The following is a 26,735-nucleotide window of genomic DNA, read 5'->3' on the forward strand; positions in this document are numbered from 1 at the left end:
GTTTGCACCAAATATAGTATATATTATGGTCTTATCTAAGAAAATGATGATAGTAAGTCATTATGTTATAATTTGAAGAAGGAGCCCTCTTTGGTTGTTATCAACAGCAATGACTTGAAAGTTTAAATAAATTCTGTTAAATGGAGTAGCAGTATTGTTATTTGGGTACATTGTAATTAGATGTTTATGGTACTCAGGACCCAGTGACCTTAGACTCTCTCCAGGTTTCCATATCTCTTCCCAAGTTGTTGATTCTCTCTACTTCAGAAATGTAGATTCATAATTTGTTCCTTCTTTAGTTCTTCATACATTTCATTAGAGCAGGAAATATTTATGCATTCAAATTTGTACTTTGGAGGACCACGTTTATTAGGCATATGTGCAAAGACTTAAAAAGGAATGTGATTAGGAGTAAAATGAAGGTTTGACAAGCAGATTGATTTTTGTAAAGCTAAACCTATGGACAAGACAACAGTGGCCAGCAGTTATTAGTAAATAGAGAACTCCAACATATCTTTTGGGGGCAAACAATTGAACCTGCATCAATGGATATATTTGTATGTATTTTGAAAGTCATCAAATTCACAATTAATGACAGTACACTTTACTGTAAAAAAAAATCATACCCAAAGAAATAAAGAAAATAGATAATGGGGAGAGAAGAATCTATAGATGAGAGAAGTAATAGGAATTTACATATATATGTAATTAATAGTGATATTTTATGTGTGTGTGTGTGTGTGTGTGTGTGTTGGGGAACTGGGAGATCAGTTAATTATTCAAAGAAATATAAATTTTAATCAAAAAGCACTTCTTATCGGCTATATTTTATAAAGTTGAAATTATTTGAATAAACAAATAAACAAAAATAGATGTTTAAATCATATTATTTGCCACACGAAGCATAGAAAATTAACAATATGCTTCCCCAATCTAAAACATTATGTAATAATCATTTGTGTTCCTAATGATGACTTTGACCCTGGGAAATTGCCAGATTCACAAATATATTCTAAATTAGTAAAGAGAGAATGCAATACATTTAATTAATTAAAATTTAATATGAAGTAGATATTTTTATTTCAAATTTTAAAAGTATTTATCACTTTTGTCTATTTGGATGAATTTCAATCATTTGGTACATACATATAATTAAAATGTTTCAATTCCATGCCAATTTAATATAGAGTTTATGTTTCTAATTTTTGTTTTATAATTTTAAAGAAAATCTCTATATTAGAGACTGAAGTTTTCTATCCTGAAAATTTCTAGACGGTTATAGTCATATGAGGTCACTTCTGGTCATTGGACTGTTTCGGAAGGAAGCTTTGTGCTAGGAGCCCGCTGTACCTGCAGTCCCACTTTCCTTCTCTGTCTGCATCAAGCCTAAAATTTTCTGGGAACTTAAAAATATTATTTAAACTATGTAATATAGAACTACATTTTAGAATTTGATTTCTTATAAAATAACATTTGTTAAAATCTTGTAAATACATTCAGAAACAATATAATGTGGACGTATTAATAACATCAATATGTTCCTTAAACCAGGTGATATTTTCATTTACATGGTCATTTTTCTTATATTTGCTCTTTTTAGGAATGGCAGAATTCTATTCAGAAGAATGCAGGACTTGCATTTATTGAACTCATCAATGAAGGAAGGTAATTAATTTTACAATTTGGGGGGGCAACTAGTCAGTTTACATTTTATTACACTGGGCAACTGCTCCTTTCTACGATCTGTTCCAGAAATGTGTAAGAAAATATGCTTTTAGTTAAACAACTTATCACACAAGTGCTTCAACTTTAAGTTAACAAAGTTTAAAATGTTAAACTTTTTTTTGATAAAAAGGCGTATATGAAATAAAGGGTTATAAGGTTTCTGTGAGATCTGAGCCACATCTTACTGAGCAGTAAAGTTGTTTTATACAGATCAAGTGAATCCAATCTGCAGTCCCATCTGCCACCCCATCTGTTTTAAGAGCAACGCTCTGTATTCCTCCCTCAGCCTCTCATTAGTTCATGTAACATAGTTTTATCTGAGCGTCGTGCACTCAAGCATCCAGTTGAAATGTGAAGGATGTTAAAATAAAAATTATAGGTCTTGGTTAGGAATTGATACATACCATTGTTAAATGATGTTATAAGCAAAATTATGTTTGAAATCATTATTTTATTTATTGCTTTGTAATTAGTAGTTGTTCACTATGATTTTTGTGATTATTTTATGGGAGGTGGACATGGTAAGACAGATGTAGCTGTCACCTTGGTCACCATACATAGTTTCTGTCAGCCCAAGACCTGTATCCTTTACAACTTGAATATCCTGTATTATTTAGTGCACTCTATGCAAAATAATTCCTGAGAATTTGGTATAACCTGTTCATTTCTTAAATGCAACTAGATTTAATGAGACTGATAAAGGAATAAAATTTGTATATGTAAAACATCTTTTTCTTCAAGGAGGGTGTCATGAAAAATGTTCCTTGAAAAATAGATTTTATATGGCATACAAAACCCATTTTAAAATGTTTAAGTATTACTCATTTTTCTTCCAGTATGAGAAATACCTTTTGTTTTATAACAGCTCAACTTACTTATATCCTTCACCTTGATACTTAATGAAAAAAATCTGTATTTCTCATGAAATCTCATGATAGGAATTGGTAACAATTATTATCTATTTTTAGGAAATAAGAAGATAGAAAAAATTCCCCAAAGCTCATCATTGTTATGTCAGTTTTAGAAATAACTCTGAATTCACATATATATGCCAATTTGCCATTATTTTATTTTATTTGTGAGTGAAAGAATAAATTATCTTACCCTCATTAACTTGCCTAAGAGTTAAGAAAATCAAACATCCATTACTTAAATTAAAATAAAATATTGGCTTGAAAAAGAGGTGGTAGCAAGTATGCTACTATCAGAGGTATTAGGCTTCTGTACACTTTTATTATACAGTGGTAGAGTTTGGGTTTTATTTTCCATTAGGAAAGGAGTTAGAAGTAGAGAAAGTAGTTATAAAGTTTATTTTAAATTTTTAATTAAAAAAGACTCACCATAATATTTTTATATTATCCTTAATATATGTTTCATGGCAATGGTTTTGTATGTTTTTTTTTAACTTGTAAACAAAGACTCAGACAGTTGCAAGAAAATAAATCCTCTTTTGCAATCCAGAACTCATGGTTCAGTATGAGTTTTGACACTCATAAGAAGGAATATTATGATATCTAAGACAGTTTAAAGTGAGGGTGGTAGTGATAAATACACATGGAGGTTCCAGGTCTGAAGAATTGAAGGAAATTTTAGTTACACTGATGTAGTTTTAGAATTTTCATGTTGATATGGTACTTCAAAATGACTTTTTTTTAAGAAAGGCTTTATCTTGAGAACAGAATGTTTGAAGTTGAAGGTACAAAAATGTCCTATAAATCTGTACTACACTTGAGTGTGATCACTTAGGAATGAATATGATTTTAATTCATTCATGTTCAAAAATGGTATCAGAGAGTGAGAATGGAGCCGATCCATCTACTCTAAAAATGACTATAAAGTAAATTGCTTAAAGAAATTAGAGCCCAAAGATCCTAAATGAGGAATTTTGAAATTGTTATCAGTATATATATACTTCAGGTAGAAATAAAAGAAGCCCAATAAAACTCAGTGGCAGGACTCTCCTGAAGATATATTGTAACTCAAACTTCAGAGGAAATAAGTATGAGGCAGCAGAAGGAATCACAGCATGATATATTCCTTCAATAAAATTGTATTGACTTTAAATAAATAAATATATTTATGTTTCCATTTTTCATAGCAACTGTTCCTTGGGAAGAATAAAATAGGATTTTTGAGAATAAAAATTCAAACACAGTTAGCTATAAATTTTTAAGATCAAATCATAAATTCATGAGAAAATATCTTCTCAGCACCCACTGTCTATCAAACACTGTCCATAAGAGCCAGAAGTACAAAAGTGAACAAAACAGGCATGACTCTGACTTTGGGGGAAAAACGAACATTAGATAAACATATAAAATAATGCAGGCATGCTGTGAGAAATATGATATTGGTGTTGGTGCAGTCAAAGAGTAGGGCCCCTGACCTAGTCTGGAGGCTGAATGTGGTTTTAAGAGTTTTATAAAACTGTATCATCCAAAATGGAATGTCATCTTAGATAAGCCCTGGAACATGGTTAGGAAATAGCCAATTGTGAAAAAAATAAAATAGAGGAATATAACTTTAGGCAGAGGGAATGGTGGAGTGCAAAGGCCTGGAGGTGAAAGATAGCAAATTATGTTACTGCAAATGTATTTTATGACAGCCAGTATCTATTTAAGTGCAGGTTTTACACTGGACACATAGAGACAAGAGTAATACCTTCAGGGAAAGGGTCATTGGCAAAGGACATGCCATGAAATCATTTGTAAACTTTGCAAAGAGTGCCTGGGGGTAATTGAAAAGGTTAGATATAGCCTTCAGTTTGGTGAATGGATTTTGGGGGTGCATGACTATGTGAGGTTTCAGTAATCCTATTGAAGATGATAGTATCATGGACCAATAAGAAAAAAATCAAGGATAACAATTTTTGGCTTTAGCAACTAATTATCTTATAGTAAGTATAAAAATAGTTCACTTAGCTAGAACAAGAGAGGAGGAGAACCATGAGTTGGTTTGGAGGTGTTCTCACTTTGGTGTACATTGTACTTGTAGCACCTGTGAAATGTCTAATTACAGATGTTTTTAAATAGACACCAGGGCATTTGAATCTTGAGCTCTCCAAAGAGAGAGCTAGAATGGAGTTTTTTATTTAGGAGACTCCAGCTTGTACTTTGTAAATTATGAAGGAAACAAGACGCTCAGGGAGCATGAGTAGAATGAGTGGAAAACCTAGGGTTAAGCATTCATTGCTGTGTCTGCTGGTAATTCTTTCACCCTGCATCTACATGTATTTGGCTATTCTTATATTGCAGGAATCACATTGAGTAACACCCTCTCACAGAGACTCCCCTGGCAGTCTTCTTGAGTCTTTGTACCATTGTGGCTTGACTTTGTTTTAATGGCTTAATGACATTATCTCAAATTATCTTCTTTGTTTACTTGTTTACATCTGTCTCCCCCACTTAAATGTATTTTTTCTTAAGAACTTGCATTTTATTCACTGTTTTATTTGGTACTACATTTTAGGAGTCTGGAATAGTACTTAGTATCTAGCTAGCAATCACAAATATTTATTGAAGGAATGAGGGGAAAATGTTGATTTTTAACAGAATTTAAAAGACCACTGGCTGCAGTCACAGGAGAGTAACGGTGATTCCATCTATACTTACCTGGTGGGTACCTGTGTATTATAGATGCTGAGTGTGGACCCAAGCTTTACCCTAATAGAGCTTACAGTCTAGAGGGACAGCAGACTTCTACTGTGTATTTATGGGCATAATTATAATAGAGGATGCTATGGGATCCCATAACTAAGGGAGGCATTTTTAATTTAATTTTTAAGAAATAAATGACAGCAGAATGCATTACAATTCTTATTACACATACACAACACAATTTTTCATATCTCTGGTTGTATATAAGTATGTTGACACTAATTTGTGTCTTCATACATGTACTTTGGATAATGATGTCTATCACATTCCACCATCCCTCCTAACCCCCTACTCCCTCCCATTCCTTCCACACCTCTGCCTATCTAGAGTTCTTCTATTCCTCCCATGCTCCCCCTCCCTACTCCAGTATGAATCAGCCTAAGGGAAGAATTTTTTGAGAAAACAGTGGTTTACCTAGAGTTGTTGGGGGAAAAAATGCTAGGTCATTGTGATTCAAAGAATGGGTAGGATATATGATACAGGAGGCAGTGAGAGATAAAATGCAGATGGCAAGTATTTCTTCTATAAAGAAGTTGGCCAAGATGGAGAAAGATACTGTGTTTGCTGGAGGTAAATATAATTTAATTTGGGGGGAATAGTTATTTTTTCAAAGGAAGGGTTTGAGTATTTTTAAATGTTGATGGAAAGAAACCAATATGGTAGAAGGGGAAGAATATGGTAGAAGGGGAAGAAGACAATATTAAAAGAGTCAAGTCTCTGATGAACTAAGGTGATAGAACTGGACTTTCATGGAAGAGCACTGAGAAATGATGCAGCCATTTTAATTAGTAGAAGAACTCAGCAGAATTCTCTTGATACCTTGTACTTTCCCTTTGAAGTGCCAAGGACAGTGAAGGAAGTTGGAAGAGGTGTATGTTGTTTGAGAAGAGTAGTGAATAAAGTAGAGAATATTTAAAATAGCCAATATAGATAAACATAGGAGGGGAAAGACTAAGGAAACCATGAAAGATTGCAGGATGATTTGGGTGAGCAAATTGAAGTTGCTATTTTTGATGGTGTTGTTTTCCCCAGAAGTCCACAGTACAAGGAGGATGGGTGTGTGTTTTAACACATTCGTTTATCTCACTTTAGTGAAAACTGTCTCTTCAGTGGATCCCTGCCCTCCCCACCCTGATCCAGAGTAGATATCATCCAGCACCTCCATTTCCAACTGGGTAGTATTTATGATAGCATGGTGTTGGCACTGACTGATTTATTTTTTGGTAGTACTTCTTGATGGAAGTACTTGCAGTGCATCTTTATGACTATTTTCACAGTGCCTAGTATAATATGTAGCATATGTATATTATTTGTACTGAGTTCAAATATCTGCTCTCCCATTGATAAACTCTTAGACCCTAGGCATTTGACTTGATATTCCTGTGAAGATCATTATTTCACATATGTAGAATATTGTAGAAGCTTTCTTACCTAGTTTCTCAAAAGGTTCAAAATAATACATATGGCATTTATTATAGTTGCTGTTATGAACAGGCATTTAAAACTGAAAGTATTTATTTTGTTACATATAGAACAAGTTCAGAATTTCTCTCTCACTTTTAGTTTGGGTCATTTATTTTAATTTAGATGTTTTGCTTTCACAAATTTAGTAAATTCTGGTTGAAAAAGTATCATATACAGATAGTTGGGATCCACTTACAGAAAATACACATTACTGGTTTTCTGGCTGCTATTTGTTAATGCCTAGTATGTGCTACACACAAATTATATACTTTATACATACTTTTATTTTGTTTGCAAGGACAGATAACATATTTCTTAACTTTTTCAATTGGTTTAAAATGAGACATTTAAAAAAATGCTTTCCCTTGGTTGTTAGAATATCAGTCTTTAATTTGTCCTTGTGGGAATGAAGATAAAAAATCTTTAAGTGGAAATTGTTATAAATGTTTATCCTACTTAACAGCTACACTTGTGAATACAGTTCATCAATCATAGCTGGAGAAAGCAATTGTGCAGTTGTCTACAATTAACAGGACAAAAACAGTTGATGAATGTGCAGCTGAATTAAAATACTCCCCAGGACAGGCTGAAATTATAAACTGGATCATTTAAAGGAATCTAACAAAGGATCTTTATAATTAAAACAATGCAAGGTTAATGGGATGTAAAATTGCCTATAATATCTTGGCAGTAATAATTGGAATTTAAATTATTAAAATGTGAATTAAATAATAAGGCAAATAAGGAAGAATTTTTAAAGTATGAAATTTGAGCCATCTTTTAAAATAAATTAGTTGTTTGTCTAAAATAAACCTTTGTCATTCTTTTGAAAAGAATATAGATTATAATTAATGAATATTTAGCATAAAGAACCAAAATGTATTCATGTTTAGCACTGAATTTAACTGAGATTCACAAGATTACAATTTGTAGTTTGCTCTTTAGAATAAAGGAAATTATATGGCATCCATTGCTTAGATTTTTTTTATCTTGTACCAAAGTATAATTCTTTCATAATCATATGGTCCCACATTGAATGTGTTATTTAATTTAACAAATGCTGTTTAGTATTTAAACAATTAAGTTTTGGTTGTTTAAGATTGTTTCTTGTGTCTTTGATTTGGCAAAAAGTATATTTAAAAACAAAAACAATAAATGAACAAAACCTAGTAACTTTTAAAACTACAATGATATTTTTTTTTTCTTAGAATTGATATTCTGGTGTAATTTTTAACTGAATCTCTGGAAATTCTTGGAAAACAGAAGTTCCATCTCCATATTGTTTTAATATGGAGCCTGATCTATAACTTTTTCTTATTATTCTTTTTATTTATTTTATAGGTATAATAATTTATTAAGCACTGAGTTTTATAAATATATGAAAAATACCTTGTGGTTTTGTAAAATAACATGTATAGACCTTAAGCAGTATTTCTGATTTATAGCTATAACCTTAGACATTGATGACAAATGAAATTTATTTTTACAAACCTAAAATAAATAACTGCCATTTAATAATGGGTAAATTTCAAATAATAGGGAAATGTATTTCAAATTTGGTTGTCTTAGTTTTTTTTTTTATGTTGCTATAACAGAACACCAGATACTGGGTATTTTATAATAAGCAGAAATTATTGGTGTATGGTTCTGGATGCTGGAAAGTTCAAGATCACGGGGCCAGCATCTGGCTTATGTCTCCTTGCTCTGTTTTCCCATGGGGGGTTGGAGGTAAAGGGAGGTCAGGAGAGAACAAGAAGAGGCTGAACTTGCTTTTATAACAAACTGATTCCTGCAATAACAGCATTAATCCATTCATGAGGGTGACCTATTCACCTCTTGAAGTCCCACCTCTCAACACTGTTGCATTGGGATTAACAGTTCAACAAAGGAACTTTGGGGGACACATTCAAATCATCGCATTAATGATCATAACTTTTTTTAAACTATATTTTATTCATATTTAAAATATTTATGCATGCACATGTGTATTGAGTTTATTTTCTCTTTTGAGAACAAATTTAAATATACTCTCTCCTAAGCACCATTATTTTAATTTTGGTGTGAGTTAAGTAATATTTCATAAAACGTTTAAAGTTCCTTATATAAAAAAGACAAGAAAAAAAAATAAGCTGGCCAGTTATAACAGTCCTCTGTTTTAGTACATTCATTTCTGTGCCATATTTTTCTGTTTCTTTTTTCTTAGAAACATACTTTTTTGTTTTTATTATTCTTGGCTTCCTTGCCGTAAGCAAAAGTCATGTCTTTATTAGGAAATAAACTTTTATTAAGATTTATGCCTCTTATAACTAAGATTAATTTGTCATCAGAGGAACTTGATGTTAGCCTTTGCATTTGTGGCTGGTATGTTGTTTAAATACAAATTCAGAAGAAAGTGAATTATCAGGTCATGGGAGGGACTACATTTACATGAAAGCATAGGTGTTTAGCATGGTCAGTCCAAGGATTAGCCCAAGATGAGAGGTGAAGGAATAGGATGAGCAGATGAGAAAAGACATGAATATAATTATGGCCTGTATCATAGATTCTTAATCTAGGCCAATGTTAGGAACTTTTCCCAAGGTAGCAAGGAAATTTGAATATTGAGTTATAAACTGATTAGTTCATATGTCGTTAAAGGGAGAACACATAGATAGTTTTCCTCAATTGCTGTTGTATAGATCAACATTGGAAAACCAGAATGCTGTGTTTTTAACATGTTATAGACCCAGCTAGATAACAATTAAGAAAAACTTGTTATTGTATTTTAACTACAAATGTAATATATATACACAAACAAGTATTCCTGAAGTTCTTAGCATCTTCTGACTAAAATACATGTGAAAAAAACCTGAATAATGTCTTATAAAAGATCAATTATTTGGTTATTTTAAGCAGAGATATTTTTGCATATGGTTCTTAACCTCAACCAAGAATTGAGAAGTTAGAATTTACATGCAGAAAAATATTATAGGCAATATATGACTTGTATGCAAAAGAAATGATAAAAATTACAGTGATTTTGCAAAACAGTACTCCTCCAGAGGATAGTGGTGAACACAGAAAGCTACTTTTAGGAGGGGAACCCAAATGACTATAGGCTCACAGTGTGGGGTCAAAAGAAAAATGATTCCTGACTTTTGTTGTGAAAATCAAAATTTATTAAAACAGAAAATGGCATTATGTTTATTACCTAATACAACAAATGTGGACATATTTTTATCATAATCTTCGAGATTTATAGTGTCTACGTAGTGAATATCTTTTTGATATTTAAGTATAATAGTAATCTACTTAATGCTAGGTAAACTTAGTGTCTTATATCAGTTATCCTTATGTAGAGTATGGAACTTACTCTTATATACTTATTTTATGGAACTCTATACAAGAACAGGTGTTTTTCATGTTTAAAATTATTACTTACAAACAGGATTTCAAAATAATCTGTTACAACAAACCCCAGATATCTTTATTTATAGCAAAATATAAGAAAAACAATGTACTTATGTGCTGAGTAGATGTTAAAAATTTTAAATATTTCCATAAAATTTAAAGAAAAAATAATACGAATAACATACTCAGTCTTTCGGAAAATGACGTTACACTCATTTTATGTGATTCATTAATCCTGATACCAGCACCAAAGACATTTCAAACAATGAAATTACAGATCAATACCCATCATAAACACTTATACATAGTCTTTACAATGGTTTCACAATACAAATCCAGCAATCTGTGAATTATATCCTGAACAAGAGTTGTTTAGTCCGAAAGTACAAAGTTGGTATATTCAAAACTATTTATCAATGTAACATACCAAATCAAGACTAAAAAGAAAAAAATATATGTATGTGGTCAGTTTCATAGATGCAGGAAATTAACAGCTGTTCATGATTAAAATTTTTCATTAAACTAGAAAATTGAGCTCTCTCAATCTGTTAAGTGATATCTACAAAAACATAGCTAACCTAATGTCGTACATAATGGTGAAAGACTAAATGCTTTCCTCATAGTGAAAAATGAAGACAAGGTTTTTTTCACTCACCACTTGTATTCAGCATTTGACTGAAGGCCAGCTCATTTAGATAAACAAATCCTAAGATGCCTGAAGAAAGGCACTAAAACTAATAAATGAATTTAGCAAAATCACAGGATACAGGATCAATACTGTATTAAATTAAAATAAATAATGTTATATTAAAGATATTAAAATAAAAAATATATTAAAATTTTCATAAAACACATTGAAATATAAAATAAAAGCATTATAATAGTGCCCAAAACAAAAGTACTTAGGAAAATTTAGCAAAACCACAGGATACAAAATCAATACTGTCTTAAATTAAATATATTAACATTATATTAAATATAATTAAAACTATATTAAAATTTTCATAAAAGATATTGAAGTATATAAAAAATTATAATAGTGCCAAAACCAAAAATACTTAGGAATTACTTTAAAATATGTGAAAGACTTATACAAAAAGAACTAAAAAATATTTCTCCAAAACCTTGTTAATAAATGCAAACATAACACTGTGTTTATGGGTCCAAAAATCAAACATTGTTAACATGTTAATTCTCTCCAGATATACTTAATCAAAATCCCAGCAAATTTGGGGGGTCTTTTCATTTTGTTTTGTTTTGGATGGAAATTGACAGGCCAATTTTAAAATTTCTGTGAAAATACAGAGGACCTATGATGTGAAAGAACAAGTGGGGTTATTTATACTACTTGATTTTGAGACTTATTCTAAAGCTACAATAATCACGACAGTACTGTATTGCTGTAAAGATGGGTCAATGAATGGAAAGAGAATCTAGATCTTACAAATTAATAATGAAAACAGGCCCTGCTCTAACCTTACCCTACACCACTTTCCTGCTCAGGTCATGAATTTCTTTGTCCCATGGATTCCAATGGGCTGATTTGCAGTCTTGCAACCAGTTCCTTTGGGCTGGGCTTGCTGAACTGCATTTGTAGAATTAAGAGCCCAACCTAGCCCATCCTTGGGCTCTGGGAGTTTGTTTCCAAGACTGTGTTAATAGCCTGAGTTCAAAGTGCTAATTGCACAAATACAACCTGGAACAGCTCAGCTATTCCTTTGACTGGTCCTCCTGGACCCAAGATTACAAATGGGTGGACCAAAATTCCAAATTGACGTGGTCAAGAAGAAAGCCTCAAACCATTTAAACTGGCATGGTCTGTGCTTTCCTGACTTCTGTAGGTGTTTTAATCTACAATCTAATGAGGCATTTGTCTGGTGTGAGTTGTAGCCATATTATCAATAGGGCAGGAAATGGGAGTAGGGACAACATGAAACTAGGCTTTAACATATGAAGCATTTCATTCTGCCTTGTTCCTGTAGTGAGTGCCTTACATGTGTCTTTCTAGTTAATCCTCACACATCAGTTGTCTACATTTTATATATGAATAAATAAAAAGTAGATAACTTACTAGATATTATAGATAGCATTACTGAAAAAAACAAGATGCAGAACAATTTTCTAAAATGTTACCTTTTATGAAAGAAGGGGAAGGGGGCTGGGATTGTAGCTCAGCGGTAAAGTGCTCACCTAGCACATTCAAGGCCCTGGGTTCGATCCTCAGCACCACATTTAAATAAATAAAATAAAGATACTGTGTCCAATTACTACTAAAAATTAAATTTAAAAAAAGAAGGGGAATAAAGACAATATATATATGGTGTACATGCGTGTGTGCGCATATTACACACACACATATATATACACACATATTTGCAAATAAAGAGGGAACATAAACTTGGAGTTAATGAAAGTGACTGTGTGAGAGATGAGCAGTGAGAAGCCTACCTCCTTTGCAGAAATTGAGTATGAATACACTGATGAATAATTACCGCAAAATGATAATTTATTAACACAGAATAATTACGTCTAGTTACATTAAAAACATTACTCAGGGAACATCCTTAGAAGTGGGTTTGTTGTTCATACTACTATTGATAATGTCAAAAGAAAGTAAGAAACAAAAGTGTTTTAGCAGCACAGAGCATAAAGAAGCCCCTGGAGCACAGGGATATAGGACTTCCTATGTGTGTTATAAAAGTGCAGTTAGGCTTGTGCATTGAACCTAGAAGAGCCATTAAAAAATAATGCCATATTTAAAAAAGAAAGAGACAAATTACATTGGACAAAAAAAATTGAACAGATACTACACCAAAAACATTGTAGTATACACATGGCTGCTCACTGCATGTAAAGAAGTTCCACATCATTATCAATTTGGGAAATTCAATTTTTAACCACAATTAGAGAGCAGTACATACCTACAATACTGCATATAATTAAGTAGATTGTCAACACCATGACAGATGAAAATGCGGAGTCTCTAGGACACTTGGGTCTTGGTGGTGGGAATGCAGGATGGTATACCCACTTAGAAAATTCTCATATCTCATGAGGCAAACGTTTACCATAAGACCCAGTAATTTCAAGCTTCAGTATTTGCCCAAGAAAAATGGAAACCTAAGTCCACATTAAAACCTGTATGTGAATGTTTATAGCAACTTTACTCATAGCAGCCCCAATCTGAAAATAATCCGAATGTTCACCAACTGGTAAGTACATCACTGAAATGTAATACTAATCAGGAATTTAAAAAGATAGGAGCCACTGATATACACAATTACATATATGGAACTTAAAAGCTTTATGGGAATTTAAAGAAGCCAAATAGCAAAAATCTGATTCCATTTATGTGACATTTTAGAAAAGATAAAATCATAGAAAACAGTTCACTGGTTGCTGCAGATAGCTAGAAAAAAGGCACAAAGGAACATTTTTGGATGATGGAAAGGTTCTTGATTGTGATATATAAAATATGCATTTGTCAAAATGCATTGAACTGTGCATTTTTAAAAAGGTTAATTTTATTATATGTAAATTATACCTCAGACTTTAAAATGATAAACAACCCATACTTCATTTTTTATAATGTTCAAACTGTGTAACATCCTTGCTTATCTGGCCTTCACACAGTTGGGCACCTAAAGTACCCATGTCACACATCTATTTTATTGTCATTTACTAACATCAAGAAATCCCTCAATATATTGATATTGTATGAATGATTGCCTGAATCTGTCTCTTGCCCTCTCTTGCTTTCTGGAAGATCTGGTGGAATCTAAACCAGACTGATGAGTTAGGCATAGTAAACTGTTTGACTTTGGGAAAGTTGCTGAATTTCTCTAATCTTCAGTTTTTTATCTATAATGGGCATAATTGTGTTCATCTACTAACATAGGAAATGAGGTATGAATCAAGTGAGATGATAACTGTAATTTAGACTAGTAAGTAATCAGTTCTTGGTGTTCCTGATATAAAATAAGAACTCAGGAAATATCATTTGCTTTTATTAATAGTATTTACTTAAGTGGTCTTCAGTTGGGTTTTGACAACTCCAGAAAAAGTGGAGGAAATTAGAGTACATTCCACATCTCATCCAGGAGCAGAGTTGAGTCTTCTGTATTCTCAATATGATAGTGTCACTATTTCCTCCTCATATGTAGTGCATTTTGCTGACACATATATATACCTATAGTAGGGAAAAAAAAAAACTGATCAGAGGATTCCTCCAGTTATTGTACTATTTAGTTAGTTAAAACAGTAATGGTAAAAGCCATACCATTTATTCTCTCATTTTGTGCTAAAGCAATATATTTTCGATTACATTATTGTAACATTGTGAATTTTAGAATTCATACTGGTAAATTTAGCAGTAAATTAAATTTTTAATCAAGGGGAAAGATTTTACTGTACTTATATTTACAGTATTTGCCTCACGTGTTGGCAGCCCTCTTCTTTTTGAAATGGAACTGCACCACTGACGGAACACAGAACAGCTCGGAAATTTTACCAAAGGATCTAAAGTAGCATATGCATTCCTTCCTGGCATAATTATATCATATTGTGTCTCCTTTTACTGTTATGCCTGTTTGCTTTCAAATTTTCTCCCAAATATTTTCATAATTTTAATTCACATTTCTCTATTCTTATTATTAGATGTTAATTAGAATAAAATGTATAAAGAAAGCCCTTTTCTCTTCAGTCCTGCCACGTCTTTAATCTTGAGCTTATTGCTGTCAATTCAAAAATCCTATTCCATCTCTTCTCAGACTTTATATTTGTTTGCATTGGCTCCCTGCTAAATGTTACCACTCTAACTTTTTTACTTGTAATCACAGAATTTAAGCCAAGAGCTTGATTTGTATGGCCCAGTGTAAACCCTATCTCAAGAAAATCTTCTGACTAGAAATTTTGAAACTGTTATATTGAGCCTTAACTGGACATCCTGTATTGCTCTTACCATTTTGGAAATTTAAAAAAAAGTAAAGATGAAAAAAAGGATTTAATAGTCTCTTGTTAGATGCATGTTTGCTAAAACGTGTTGTATGTATAAAAAGGGTTATGATTTAAAGTTATTATCTTTTTTCTTTATATAGGGTATAATTTGACATTCACTGTTGTAAATTGATATCCTAGGATTTTACTGAATATGTCTTAAAACAATTTTAAATTGTCCCGCTATTCTGAAAACAATGTTTTCTAATCCACATCAAACTACTAGATAAGTAAATTATCTAAGCCTTCCATGAAGCCATTAACTCATTGAAAACAGTTTTACACAGAAGAGTAAATAGCTAAGCAACCATGGTCACAAAGAAACTGGCAAGGGGGAAAGTAGGAGATTTGATAAAAATTGACCTTCCTGAACTATGAATTGGTTGGAGTGATTCCTCTTGTTAAATAAGCATAAAACAGAAGATTTTTGTCTTTATAGAACACTCTACATATAAAATAATGAACCAGTATTAGAAGACCTAAGAAATGAATCTAATCTAACAATGTTAAGCCAGCATCTTCTTTGTTATCTTGTTATGTTCTGAACTAGGAAGTCTTTGCAAATATCTTCAAGCTTGCTAGTCATCCTATGAGATATTTTTTTTTTCCTTAGAGAAAATGTTTGGTAGGAACAGAGATACACTTCTCAGAGACTACCAGGCATTGATTTAGCTATTTTCACCACATTGGGACTTGTTGGCTCTTAATTGGTTCAAAGACCAGTACAGCCAGAAGCTTGTAAAAATTTTCCAACATAAAAGTTACAAATTTTTCCTCATGTGACTTTATTAAAGGACTGCAGCACAAGGACAAATTGAGCTTCTCAGATTCTGCAGCACTGTACCTTACACTGTCACCAGAAACTATTTGCCTCCATTTTGAGATTTTTAAGTAATAACACTGAGGGTTTGTATATACTCCCGTACTCTGTGTTCCCCAGTTCAATTTCTAATCAAATTCTACCTTCTTGGCTGAATCTAATCTTACATTTTGAATATATATACTCTCCTAGTTTGGAAGATATTTAAGAATATACCCCCCATTTTTAGATAGAGGAACTTAAATTCAGACACAAAGAAAATTATTTGTCCAAGGTTATGATGCTAATGTAAACAGAAAAACTTAGACACAAACTTCTTCTGTCTTTTGCCCCTTCATTTATCCACTGACAGTGAAAAACCAATTTGACCTCTCTTGATAAATTCTGTTTCTCTCACCAAATTATAAAAATTATTTATATTTAAAATTCAGGATCTCAGTGTCTCATGTCTAAGTCAATCAGTTTAAACAAACTGCATAAAATCAGATAATTCCTAGAACATTGGAACTTGCTTTGCTGATATCATCTTGGCATAGAATACTTTGTTTTATCTCCTGACTTCTTCTATTTTTTTTCCAGTATCCAGTGACAACTACACTATTGGAACAGAAGTGAATAGGATTAAGCACATTGTTTCTTTTTACTACCTCCTCTGAGAAATAAATTTGTATTAGAAGATTAAGACCATTTCATTCTCTTCCTCTATTGTATACAGTTGTAATATATGTAACATGTATAATAGATAAGTAGGCAGATGTCCTCTAATAGATATTTCTAAGTTACCTGAGAATTTTATTTATCCTACTTTCTATGCACAAAATATCCCACAAAGTTTATTATAGTGAAAAAAAAGACATCATTAAAATTCTGTTTCTTTTTTGACCCCCCTCCTTCCCACATTACAGAGTCATGCATTGATTCAATATTTACCATTTAGCCATGTACAATGGTAAGTTCATACTTCATGCTGGTTGCCATGCAAATCATGCTATATTCAAAGATGAATAGGCGTAAGTACCAAGTTTATTGATTTTTACAGTTTAAGAGAAAACGACTAATTTTAAAAGAAACATCACAAAAGTGATATGTATGTAAAGTAATACATATATTAGTTACCTCAATTTAACCTTTTCACAGCATGTGCATATTTCAAAACAACATGTTTTACATTGTACACAATATACAATTTTATATGTCAATTAAAAAACTAGAAAGAAAGAAGAAAATTGGAAGTGTCATATACATTATAATGCCCAGAACATTTGAGAGATTAAGGGCATCTCTTAGCTCCATTTGAAGGAGAGACTGTAAGTGGTGAGAAGAAAAAAAAAAAATAGCTCACGTAAAAGTTGTGAAATGTCATCACTCATCAAAGAAACCACAAAGGGTTTTCCAAACACAGAAGGCATATATTAAAGTGGCAGCAGGTAAGGTTCTAATAGTAGAACAGGTATCTATCTATATATCATAATGAATTTGTTAGCTTGTGTGTTATGGGTAGTCACTGAAAAGTTTGAGTTAATGGTGCAGCTAAGGATGTACATCAGTGGCAGAGAGATTGTCTAGCATGGAGAGGCTTAAACTCCTAAATCGCAGAAATAAAGTGAAAAGTGAAGAAATATATTGGAAGCATAGAAGATTTGAGGAAGAGAGAAAAATTGTGGGACTGTTTTAATTCAGTTGAGTGAGGATAAAGGCTTAAAGTAAAGCAATGTCAATGAAAGGAGTTAGCAGATATAAATGAATTTACCTTTAAAGAGGTAAAATCGGCAAGAGTTGGTGGTTAGTTGATATAGGATACTTTGAAGCCACCTTAAAAAAAGGGATTTCAGAGCAAACAGTGCTCTGAGGTTACCTCCTGCTTCAGAACATTTATCTTCTACATTGTGTAAACTTTTGTTGAGGCATCTTGGGTCTTATATGCCTTAGGACTTCTCCAGAGTCACCATCCCACACTTTTAAGTTACTGCCTTTAGGAGGAGGTCCTTCAGAGCATATGCCTAAGGTAACAATGCTGTGGAGATTTTAAGCCAGAAATAAAAGATCTTTAAGGGAATCTGAAATAGTCTAGTTTTATTACCAGAAACAAAAGCAAACCATCTGTACAAGACACACTCAAGGTGAGTTTGTGGAACATCTGATTAAGACCAGAAATGAAGTCACAACCTAAGATGACAAGTATAGTGAAAGCCAATAGGCACAAGAGTCAGCGAGAAGGAAAAAAATATTTAGATCTCTGAGAACTGCAAAGGTCAGAATGGAAAAAATAAATGAAGAAAAATATCACAGAATATAATGAATATGAAGAGACAATTAAAAATAAGCAGAAATAGTGCTTCCTATTCTCTGGGTTGCAGCTACTCCCATCCTTGTGAAGATGCAGCTCAAGTCAAAAGAGATTAAGCCAGGGATGCTAAAGGAAGTGCTGGCCAAGGTCTTTTTTGCTTGCCTCTGGCCTTGGAGCTTATGCCTGCTTCTGTGTTGCTGCTGCTGTTTCCACTTATGGCCCAACATGAGACTATCAGGAAAAAGAAATTGAAGAACTACAAGAAGGTAGTCCTAAAATATACTTCATGAAACAGACCATCAAGAACTCCTGTGGTAAGATCAGGCTGATACATGCAATGGCAAGTAATCAAAACAGACTTTAGTTTGAGGATGAATCATTCCTGATATGGTTTGTTTCTGAAATGAAGATGTCTCATGAAGAGATAGTGAAATGCTTTGAAAACGATTAGGTCATTCTGGCATCCTATCTTGCCAAGACACAGGAAGGCCATTGTAATGATAATGATAGTCAATTTTCATTTCATTCTGTTTATCAATATGGATGGCCACCTCTATGAACTTGATGGGTCAGTGCCTTTGAACCATGGCACCGGTTCAGAGAGCTCACTACTTGAGGATGCTTTTGAGGTCTGCAGAGACTTCGTTGAGCATGAGCAAGGGGAAGTCAGCTTCTCTGCTGAGCCCTCTGTAAGGTAGCCTAATGTTATAAGCTAGTTTTTCTTGCCTCTTGCCTTCAGCGTGAAAATACATAACTGCCCATGTAAGCTATGGTGCTTCAGTACTTGTAAAACACAGCAGTCTCTTTCAGTTCTGCAGATGAATTCTTCCCTTCATCACACCCAAGTACTAGCAGAGCTTCAGATACAGCTTTGCATCTGAAGATAAAGCTCTGCAGTATTTCCCCACTGTGTTTCTTGTACTTTTAATATTGAATGCCTTTGGTGGTTACTTTGGTTTTTATCTGTAAGTAAAGGCCTTGGATACAGTCTAATTATTTCTCCTTAATAGGAATAAAGCTTTTCTACTGATAAGAGATAAGATGGAAAAAAATAAACAATTTCTGAAATATTGAATTGAATTGGTGTGAACATACTTTATATATAACCAGAGATATGAAAAATTGTGCTGTATATGTGTAATAAGAATTGTGATCCATTTTTGCTCTCATTTATTTTTTAAAAAGCAATTGAAAAATTTTTAAAAAAGAAATATCAAATTGAAAAATATTTAGAAAAATTGCAGCTTGCAGAATTAAAACACACATAAGTTGGAAAAAAACTGTATTAATGATCCATCAGATTAGATTAATGTGGAGGCAAATAATCCATTGCAACTTTTATTTTTAAAAGTTTTTACCCAAAATCTCACAAGAGAAAGGGGTGAAAAATATTTAAATGATGTTAAGAAATATGGACGTGGAATGAGAAAGTTTATTTAACAGGTAGCAAAATTGAAGAAAGAAGGAATAAAGATTAAATGAAATATTTTTAAAGATAATGATTATTAATTATTCAGAACTGAATAAAAATGTGAATACAAAGATATAGGAATCACAATGTACTTCAAATGGGATAAATAAAAAGAAATCCATGCCAAATGCACAGTTCCAAAAGTAGAGAACACAGAAAATGAACAAATAAAACCACCTGGAAAAAAAAGAATAGATCATCTACAAAAAGGGAAAAATTGGAATAAAAATAACAATGAAAATTAGGATGAAGTTGTATAAAATTGTTAAGGTATTGTGTACAAAAAGGAATTCTAAATAATTGTACATATAGCAAAATTATAAGAATTAGGAGGAAGGGATGTTGTGATTTAACTTACACCCTAACTCCCCAATTCAATGGGAGCAATTTTTGTTTTAAAAGCCCGCTTTATATTACCAATGCAGAAGGATTAGAATGGACCTTATTAGCAAAGAATTATAATTAGTTACTTTTTCTGGCCTATCTGTTGGATTTTTGGAAGACTGGCTTAACAGCTTCATTTTTATTTCTCCTAATGCAGTACTCATACAATGTGAATTAAGTTGTTTTTCCTGGGGGCACTTTTCAAAAATATTAATGTCTTAAGGTGCTTCTGCCTGATGTGATAGATAAGAAAGTTGGGTGAACAGTAGACCAACAAACTGGGGAGGAACACAGAGAAATATGTATAGAGAAGGTTTTAAAAGCTCTAACATATTCCTGGAAATCTAAAAGGATATATACAACCTTGAGACTATGCACATGCTTTGGAAAGACCTAAGAAGTCCTTTAGCTCTCAGCCCCGGCTGACCTTGGATGCAGGAAGTGAAAGCGAAAGTAGAGATTTTTTTTTTTTTTTTAAATGGGACTGCTTAATATATAATGGCTGCTCCCACTAACACACAGAGCTCCTTGGAGAGTTTTTTGAATCAAGACATTAGGAAACCATTATCCAACTGACTATAAAGCTAATGAAATAGACAATTCAGGTACCACATGTGACAAAGAATACAGACTTTAAAAATTTTAAGTTTTAAAAAGTCCTTAAATGAGCAATGAACAACAACAAATCTTACAAAGGAGAGGATCATATTTTACTAATATGTCAATTTTTAAGAAAAGAATGCAGAGACAATAAGAAATAATAATTTGACCCATACAGAGCAAAAAGCCATATCAACAGAATCTATGCCTGAGAAAGCAGTTACATTGGACTTTCTAAGCAAAGATGTTTATTGCAGATGCCCCTCTACATACAATGAGGTTATGTCCCAATAAACCTATTGTAAGTTGAAAATATTGTAAATTGAAATGCATTTAATACATGTAACCTACTGAGGTTACTTAGTACTGTACTCAGGGTGAAAAAAAATAATGGGTATGCCTTTCCATTATCAGGTTGAAAAATTATAAACTGAACCATTGTAAGTTGCATTATAAATATGTCTGTATTATATCTGTTTCATGAGTTAAGGCAATAAGTCTAAGAAATAAAGGAACATATGAGAATGATATCTGAAAGTTGAAAAATTCCATAAAGGGTCAGAAATTGTAAAAAGGAAACATTTGGAGTTGAAAAGTACAATAACCAAAATAAAAAATTTGCTAGAGGGAATCAAAACAAATTTGAGCTAATAGAAGAAATACTCAGTGAACTTGAATATAAGGAGATTGTCTCGTGTAAAGAATGGTGGAAAAAAGAGGGAAGAAAAGTGAACAGAATTTTAGAGACCTGTGGGACACCATCTAGCATATGAAAAAATACGTAAGTCGGATTTCAGAAGGAAAGGAGAAAGACAGTGAGGCAGAAAGTATACTCAAAAAAATAATGGCAAAAACTATCCAAATATTGTGAAAAATATTGGTCTATATATCCAAGAAGGTCAGTGAACTCAAATTCATATAAACTAAAAGATATTCACATCTGCATGTATGATGAAACTATTAAAAACTTAATACAAAAGAGAACCTTAAAATCAGCAAGAGAGAAGTGATTCACCCTATACAAGGAATAATAAGATTGAGAACTACTCAGAAACCATTGTGGCCATATGCAATGTGATCATATTTTCAAAGTTCAGAAAAAAAGTCTTAAATACTGTCGATAATTCTATATCTAGCAAAACTATATAATGAGAAGACAAATTATCACATTCCCAGATGAACAAAAACTGAAGGAGTTCATCACTAATAGACCTTCCTTATAAGAAATACAGAAAAGAATCAGGCTAAAAGAGAAGGATACATAGTTACTTAAAACCATGTGAAGAAATAAAGAATGTCTAGAAAGGTAACTATGTGGATAAACAATTTCATTTATGATAGCATCAAAAAGTATAATATAGTAATAAAATGAAAGGATGCTCAATATTACTAATCATTATGGAAATGCAAATTAAAACCACAAAGAGATACCACATGATATCCATTAGGATGGGAAATAACAAAACTTGAAAATAGCAAGTGTTATTAAGAATGTGTAGAAATTAGCACCCTTGAATACTGTTATAGAATTGTGAGCTGATGCAGATCCTAGTTCCTTCTCTGCTTTTATACCAAAAAGAGTCAAAAGCAGGGACTCAAAAATTATTTGTTTTAATATCCATATTCATAGCTGAATTATTTTTAGTAGTCAGAATGTTGAAGCAACCCAAGAGTCTATTGGCAGATGAATAGATAAATTGTGATGTGTACAGGTAATAGCATATAATTCAGCCTTAATAAAAAGGAATGAAATTCTGATACAATACAGGTAAAATGTGAGGACATTATGCTAAGTGAAATAAGCCAGTCATTAAAGGATAAATACTGGATGATTCCAACTACATGAGATACATAGACTAATCAAACAGAGAAACAGAAAGTAAAATAGTGGTTTCCAGAGGCCAGATGTGAAGGAGGAAGTATGAGTAATTTTTTTAATGACTAAGGAATTTTGGCTTTTCAAGGTAAATGAAATTATGTGAATGAATGGTGATAATGTTAGCAAATCAAACTGAATATACGTGATGTTACTTACTGTTCAGAACACTTAGGATAGGTTGAGATGAATTTTATGTGTATTTTATTCCAATTACAAATAAATTTTTAAAATATGATACTTAGGAATAACTTTAGCCAAAAACAGTTAAAGACTTGCACGTTGAAAACTTTAAAACATCATTGAAAGAAATTTAAAAGCCATAAATAAATGAAAATACCATCCATAATAATGGTTTGGAAGAATTAATTTTAATTTTTTTTTTTTTAATTTTTTTTTTTAATTTTTTATTGTGGGTTGTTCAAAACGTTACAAATTTCTTGGCATATCATATTTGACACATTGATTCAAGTGGGTTATGAACTCCCACCTTCACCCCATACACAGATTGCAGAATCACATCAGTTACACATCCATTGATTTACAAATTGCCATCCTAGTGTCTGTTGTGCTCCGCTGCCTTTCCCATCCTCCACCCTCCCCCCTCCCCACCTCTCCCCTCCCCTCCCCTCCTCTCTCTNATCTTTACTCCTCACACTTCAGATAGAGCCCTAATATCCAGAGTATACAAAGAACTCAAAAAATTAGACAATAAGAGAACAAACAACCCAATCAACAAATGGGCCAAGGACCTGAACAGACACTTCTCAGAGGAGGACATACAGTCAATCAACAAGTACATGAAAAAATGCTCAACATCTCTAGCTGTCAGAGAAATGCAAATCAAAACCACTCTAAGATACCATCTCACTCCAGTAAGATTGGCAGCCATTAGGAAGTCAAAGAACAACAAGTGCTGGCGAGGATGTGGGGAAAAGGGTACACTTGTACATTGCTGGTGGGACTGCAGATTGGTGCAGCCAATTTGGAAAGCAGTATGGAGATTTCGTGGAAAGCTGGGAATGGAGCCACCATTTGACCCAGCCATTCCCCTTCTTGGTCTATTCCCTAAAGACCTAAAAAGAGCATGCTACAGGGACACTGCTACATCGTTGTTCATAGCAGCACAGTTCACAATAGCAAGACTGTGGAAGAATTAATTTTAAGATGTAAAAACCAGATATATTGACACATGCCTATAATCCCAGCTACTTGAAAGGCTGAGACAGTAGACTCACAAGTTTAAGGCCAGCCTGGGAAATTCAGAAAGACCCTGTGTCAACATAAAGGAGAACTGGGGATGTAGCTCAGTGTTAAAAGCCTTGGTTTCATTCCCCAATAACGGGAGGCAGGATTGAGGGGGTGTATGCCATGCCACTTCACATTCCATAGAGTGGCTGCTATTGTTTAAGTAAACAATAAAAAGTATCATCAAGGATTTGCAGAAATTACAACTGCCAGGAATTGGCTATAGGAATGTAAATGGTGCAGCCACTGTGGAAGACATTTAGCTGTTTCCTCAGCAAGTTAAACACAATTACCATATGACTTGGTACTTCCACTTTTTAGGTATATTCTCAAGAGAACTGAAAATATGTTGACACAAAAGTTGGTAACAGAATTATTCAAAGTATGCAAAAAGCATAAACAACTCAGATGTCCATAAACTGATGAATGGATAATCAAATGAAGATACATTCAGCAATGTATTCAAATACATTGACCATTAAAAGGAATGAGGCACTGATGATGCATGCCATGACACAGATGAACCTAGAATTATACTACATGACATAAAAGTCCATATAGACATAAAAGGCCATATCTTGTATGAATCCTTTTAAATGAAATATATAGATTAGGAAAATCAGAGACAAAATGTAGATTAGTACTTACCAGAAAGAGGAAATTGGTACTCACTGCTAATAGGTGTAACAATTTTTTGGATATCTCTATTCAATGTAATTTATATGATTATTCTAAGGTGATTGAGATTAGAGTAGGAAAGATATTCATGCCACTTCTCAAAAACTGAGTAAAAAAATTGTGAAAAAGAAATACAAGTTTTATCATCAATAAAATTGGTTTTGTGTGTTTCTTAGTACACATTTAGGACTGAGGAGGGAGACCAATGTCTTAGTCAACAATAACATATTTTCAGAGCCAATATAGCGGATAGGTCAGAAATTGAGTAAAGGTGCTGGCAAGAGAATGGTTAAAGTGTGAAACTGTGGGACACAGGAAAGGGAGTGAATTTGTGCAGGAGATAAACACTAGAAGAAAAATGGAGGAATTGAAGAACTGAATGTTAGAGGAATTCAAAAGCTTATTTTTGCCTGAGGTAGGGGTTTGGACTAGTGATGGGGAGTGAACAGCAGGGGTAGAAGGTTGTAATCTGAGAGCAGGCTCTAGAAGGTTCAAAATTTAAGCAGCAACCAGAAGCAATGGCACACACCTGTGCTCCCAGTGACTCAGGAGGTTGATGCAGGAGGATCTCAAGTTTGAGATCAGCCTCAGCAGCTGACCCTGTCTCAAAAAAATAAAAAGGATAGGGGATTTAGCTCAGTGGTAACATAACTCTGGGTTTAATCCTCAGTACCAAAAAAAAAAAAAAATTAAGAAGTGAAGTCATGTATGGCCAGTAGAGTAGAAATGAAGATCATGGTAATACAAAGGTCAGGAAATTTTGAGCTACAGTGGATAATGGGGTCTCCAGAATGATGGGAAGATGTCCACTTCTCTTTGTAAATAAAAAAAATGTAGATTAGTTGACATATAACTCATAAATGCTGTAGATAGGACAGACTATCTGATAATTGATACATTCTCTGGTGTCTCTGCAAGAGTCCTTTGTTATACATCCCCCAAATCTCCTTCTTTGTGCCTATTAACCAGCCCAACCATGAACCTTTCCCTTCTTGCTATCTCCTGCTAATCTATTTAAGTTTTGTAATATGCACTAATTTATACATATTAGATTTCTTCCTGAATTTTTTAAGCCTTTAGCATGTGTTAGACAAATATGTTGAATAGTGAATGCTCCACTATCTCACATCTCATCTCTCTTAAAGCCTGTCTACTAACTGTAAATCAGTATCTTTATCAAAAGCTAATCTATCCATCCATCCTTCCTTCTCTCTCTTACTCCCTTGTTCCCTGAATTCTTCCATCCCTCCCTTTCTCTGTTTCTTCCTTATGGGAATCAAACCTATATAACTTCTTATTTTTCCATCTTCTTCAGGAACAGATTAATACTATGTGATTTTGCCTTCCAAGATTATTTACAGAGGAGTCTACACCTTTTCTTTCCAAATATTGTTGTTTCTAACAGATTCCTGTCACTTTGTGTTCTTTCAAAAATTTGTGTTGTGGTGGATTTGGGGACTGAAATTAGACGGCTTTTGCATGAAATGTGCCTGTGTCCCTTGGAAATGATTGGAGACATCATTGCCCCCTGCTTTCTGGAAATATCTCCATCTATGTTGCTGCAGTGTAAGATTTCAGTGGTGCCTCTCTCATGCTGCCAGAACTATTCTCACTGCTCCTAGAGCAGCAGGGTAGTTTTTTTACCCAGATCTGATCATGGAGTAATTATATCTACATTAGAGCAGTCATAGATTTTGGAAAATTCCTACTTAGGGCTATCTGGAATTCAGTGCTGTTCAGAATTTATATGATTACCCTGCAATAAAGGAACCATTTACCTGTCAGTTTTTGTCGAAATGCTACAAAGATCTTGCAAATAATGTAGTAGAATAATATTACAACAGTGCCATGTAATTCAACCTTAATACATTAGTTACCTCAAAGACATACGTAGCTTTTAAAAGTGTATAACTAATTAGAAGAAATTTTTAAAATTCTACTTAATCAAAAACTTAGAAATATCAGGACAATAACCAATTTTTTTCCTTTTGCATACATGTGTTATTGAAGGAGACAAATGTACCATAGGTACATAGAATGTAGTGAAGATATAGTAGGAAATAAATACAAAAATTAAAATAGCATTAAATGTATTCCATTATAATTGAAATTCATGACACCTTAAGCAAGAAAAAAGTGAT

The 26,735-nt window shown here is 33.0% G+C and overlaps 1 protein-coding gene, 1 non-coding gene and 1 pseudogene across 14 annotated transcripts in view; all 3 read left to right on the top strand.

Annotated features, from left to right (window-relative positions):
- Nbea (neurobeachin) overlaps positions 1-26,735 on the top strand; it is a 646,499-nt gene that overhangs the window by 336,217 nt on the left and 283,547 nt on the right. For all 13 annotated transcript variants that reach the window (XM_048800828.1, XM_048800832.1, XM_048800829.1 and 10 more), the window contains one exon: positions 1,601-1,665. In XM_048800828.1, coding sequence (XP_048656785.1) covers positions 1,601-1,665 — 65 coding nt within the window. The remainder of the gene's footprint in view (positions 1-1,600; positions 1,666-26,735) is intronic.
- Positions 3,103-3,232, top strand: LOC125616202. The gene has a single exon (XR_007346839.1). It is a non-coding gene; the product is annotated as a small nucleolar RNA SNORA40 (small nucleolar RNA).
- Positions 11,257-23,021, top strand: LOC125616128 (annotated as a pseudogene).

The sequence above is a fragment of the Marmota marmota genome, unplaced genomic scaffold, assembly GCF_001458135.2.
Source record: "Marmota marmota marmota unplaced genomic scaffold, marMar, whole genome shotgun sequence".
Lineage (NCBI taxonomy): Eukaryota > Metazoa > Chordata > Mammalia > Rodentia > Sciuridae > Marmota > Marmota marmota.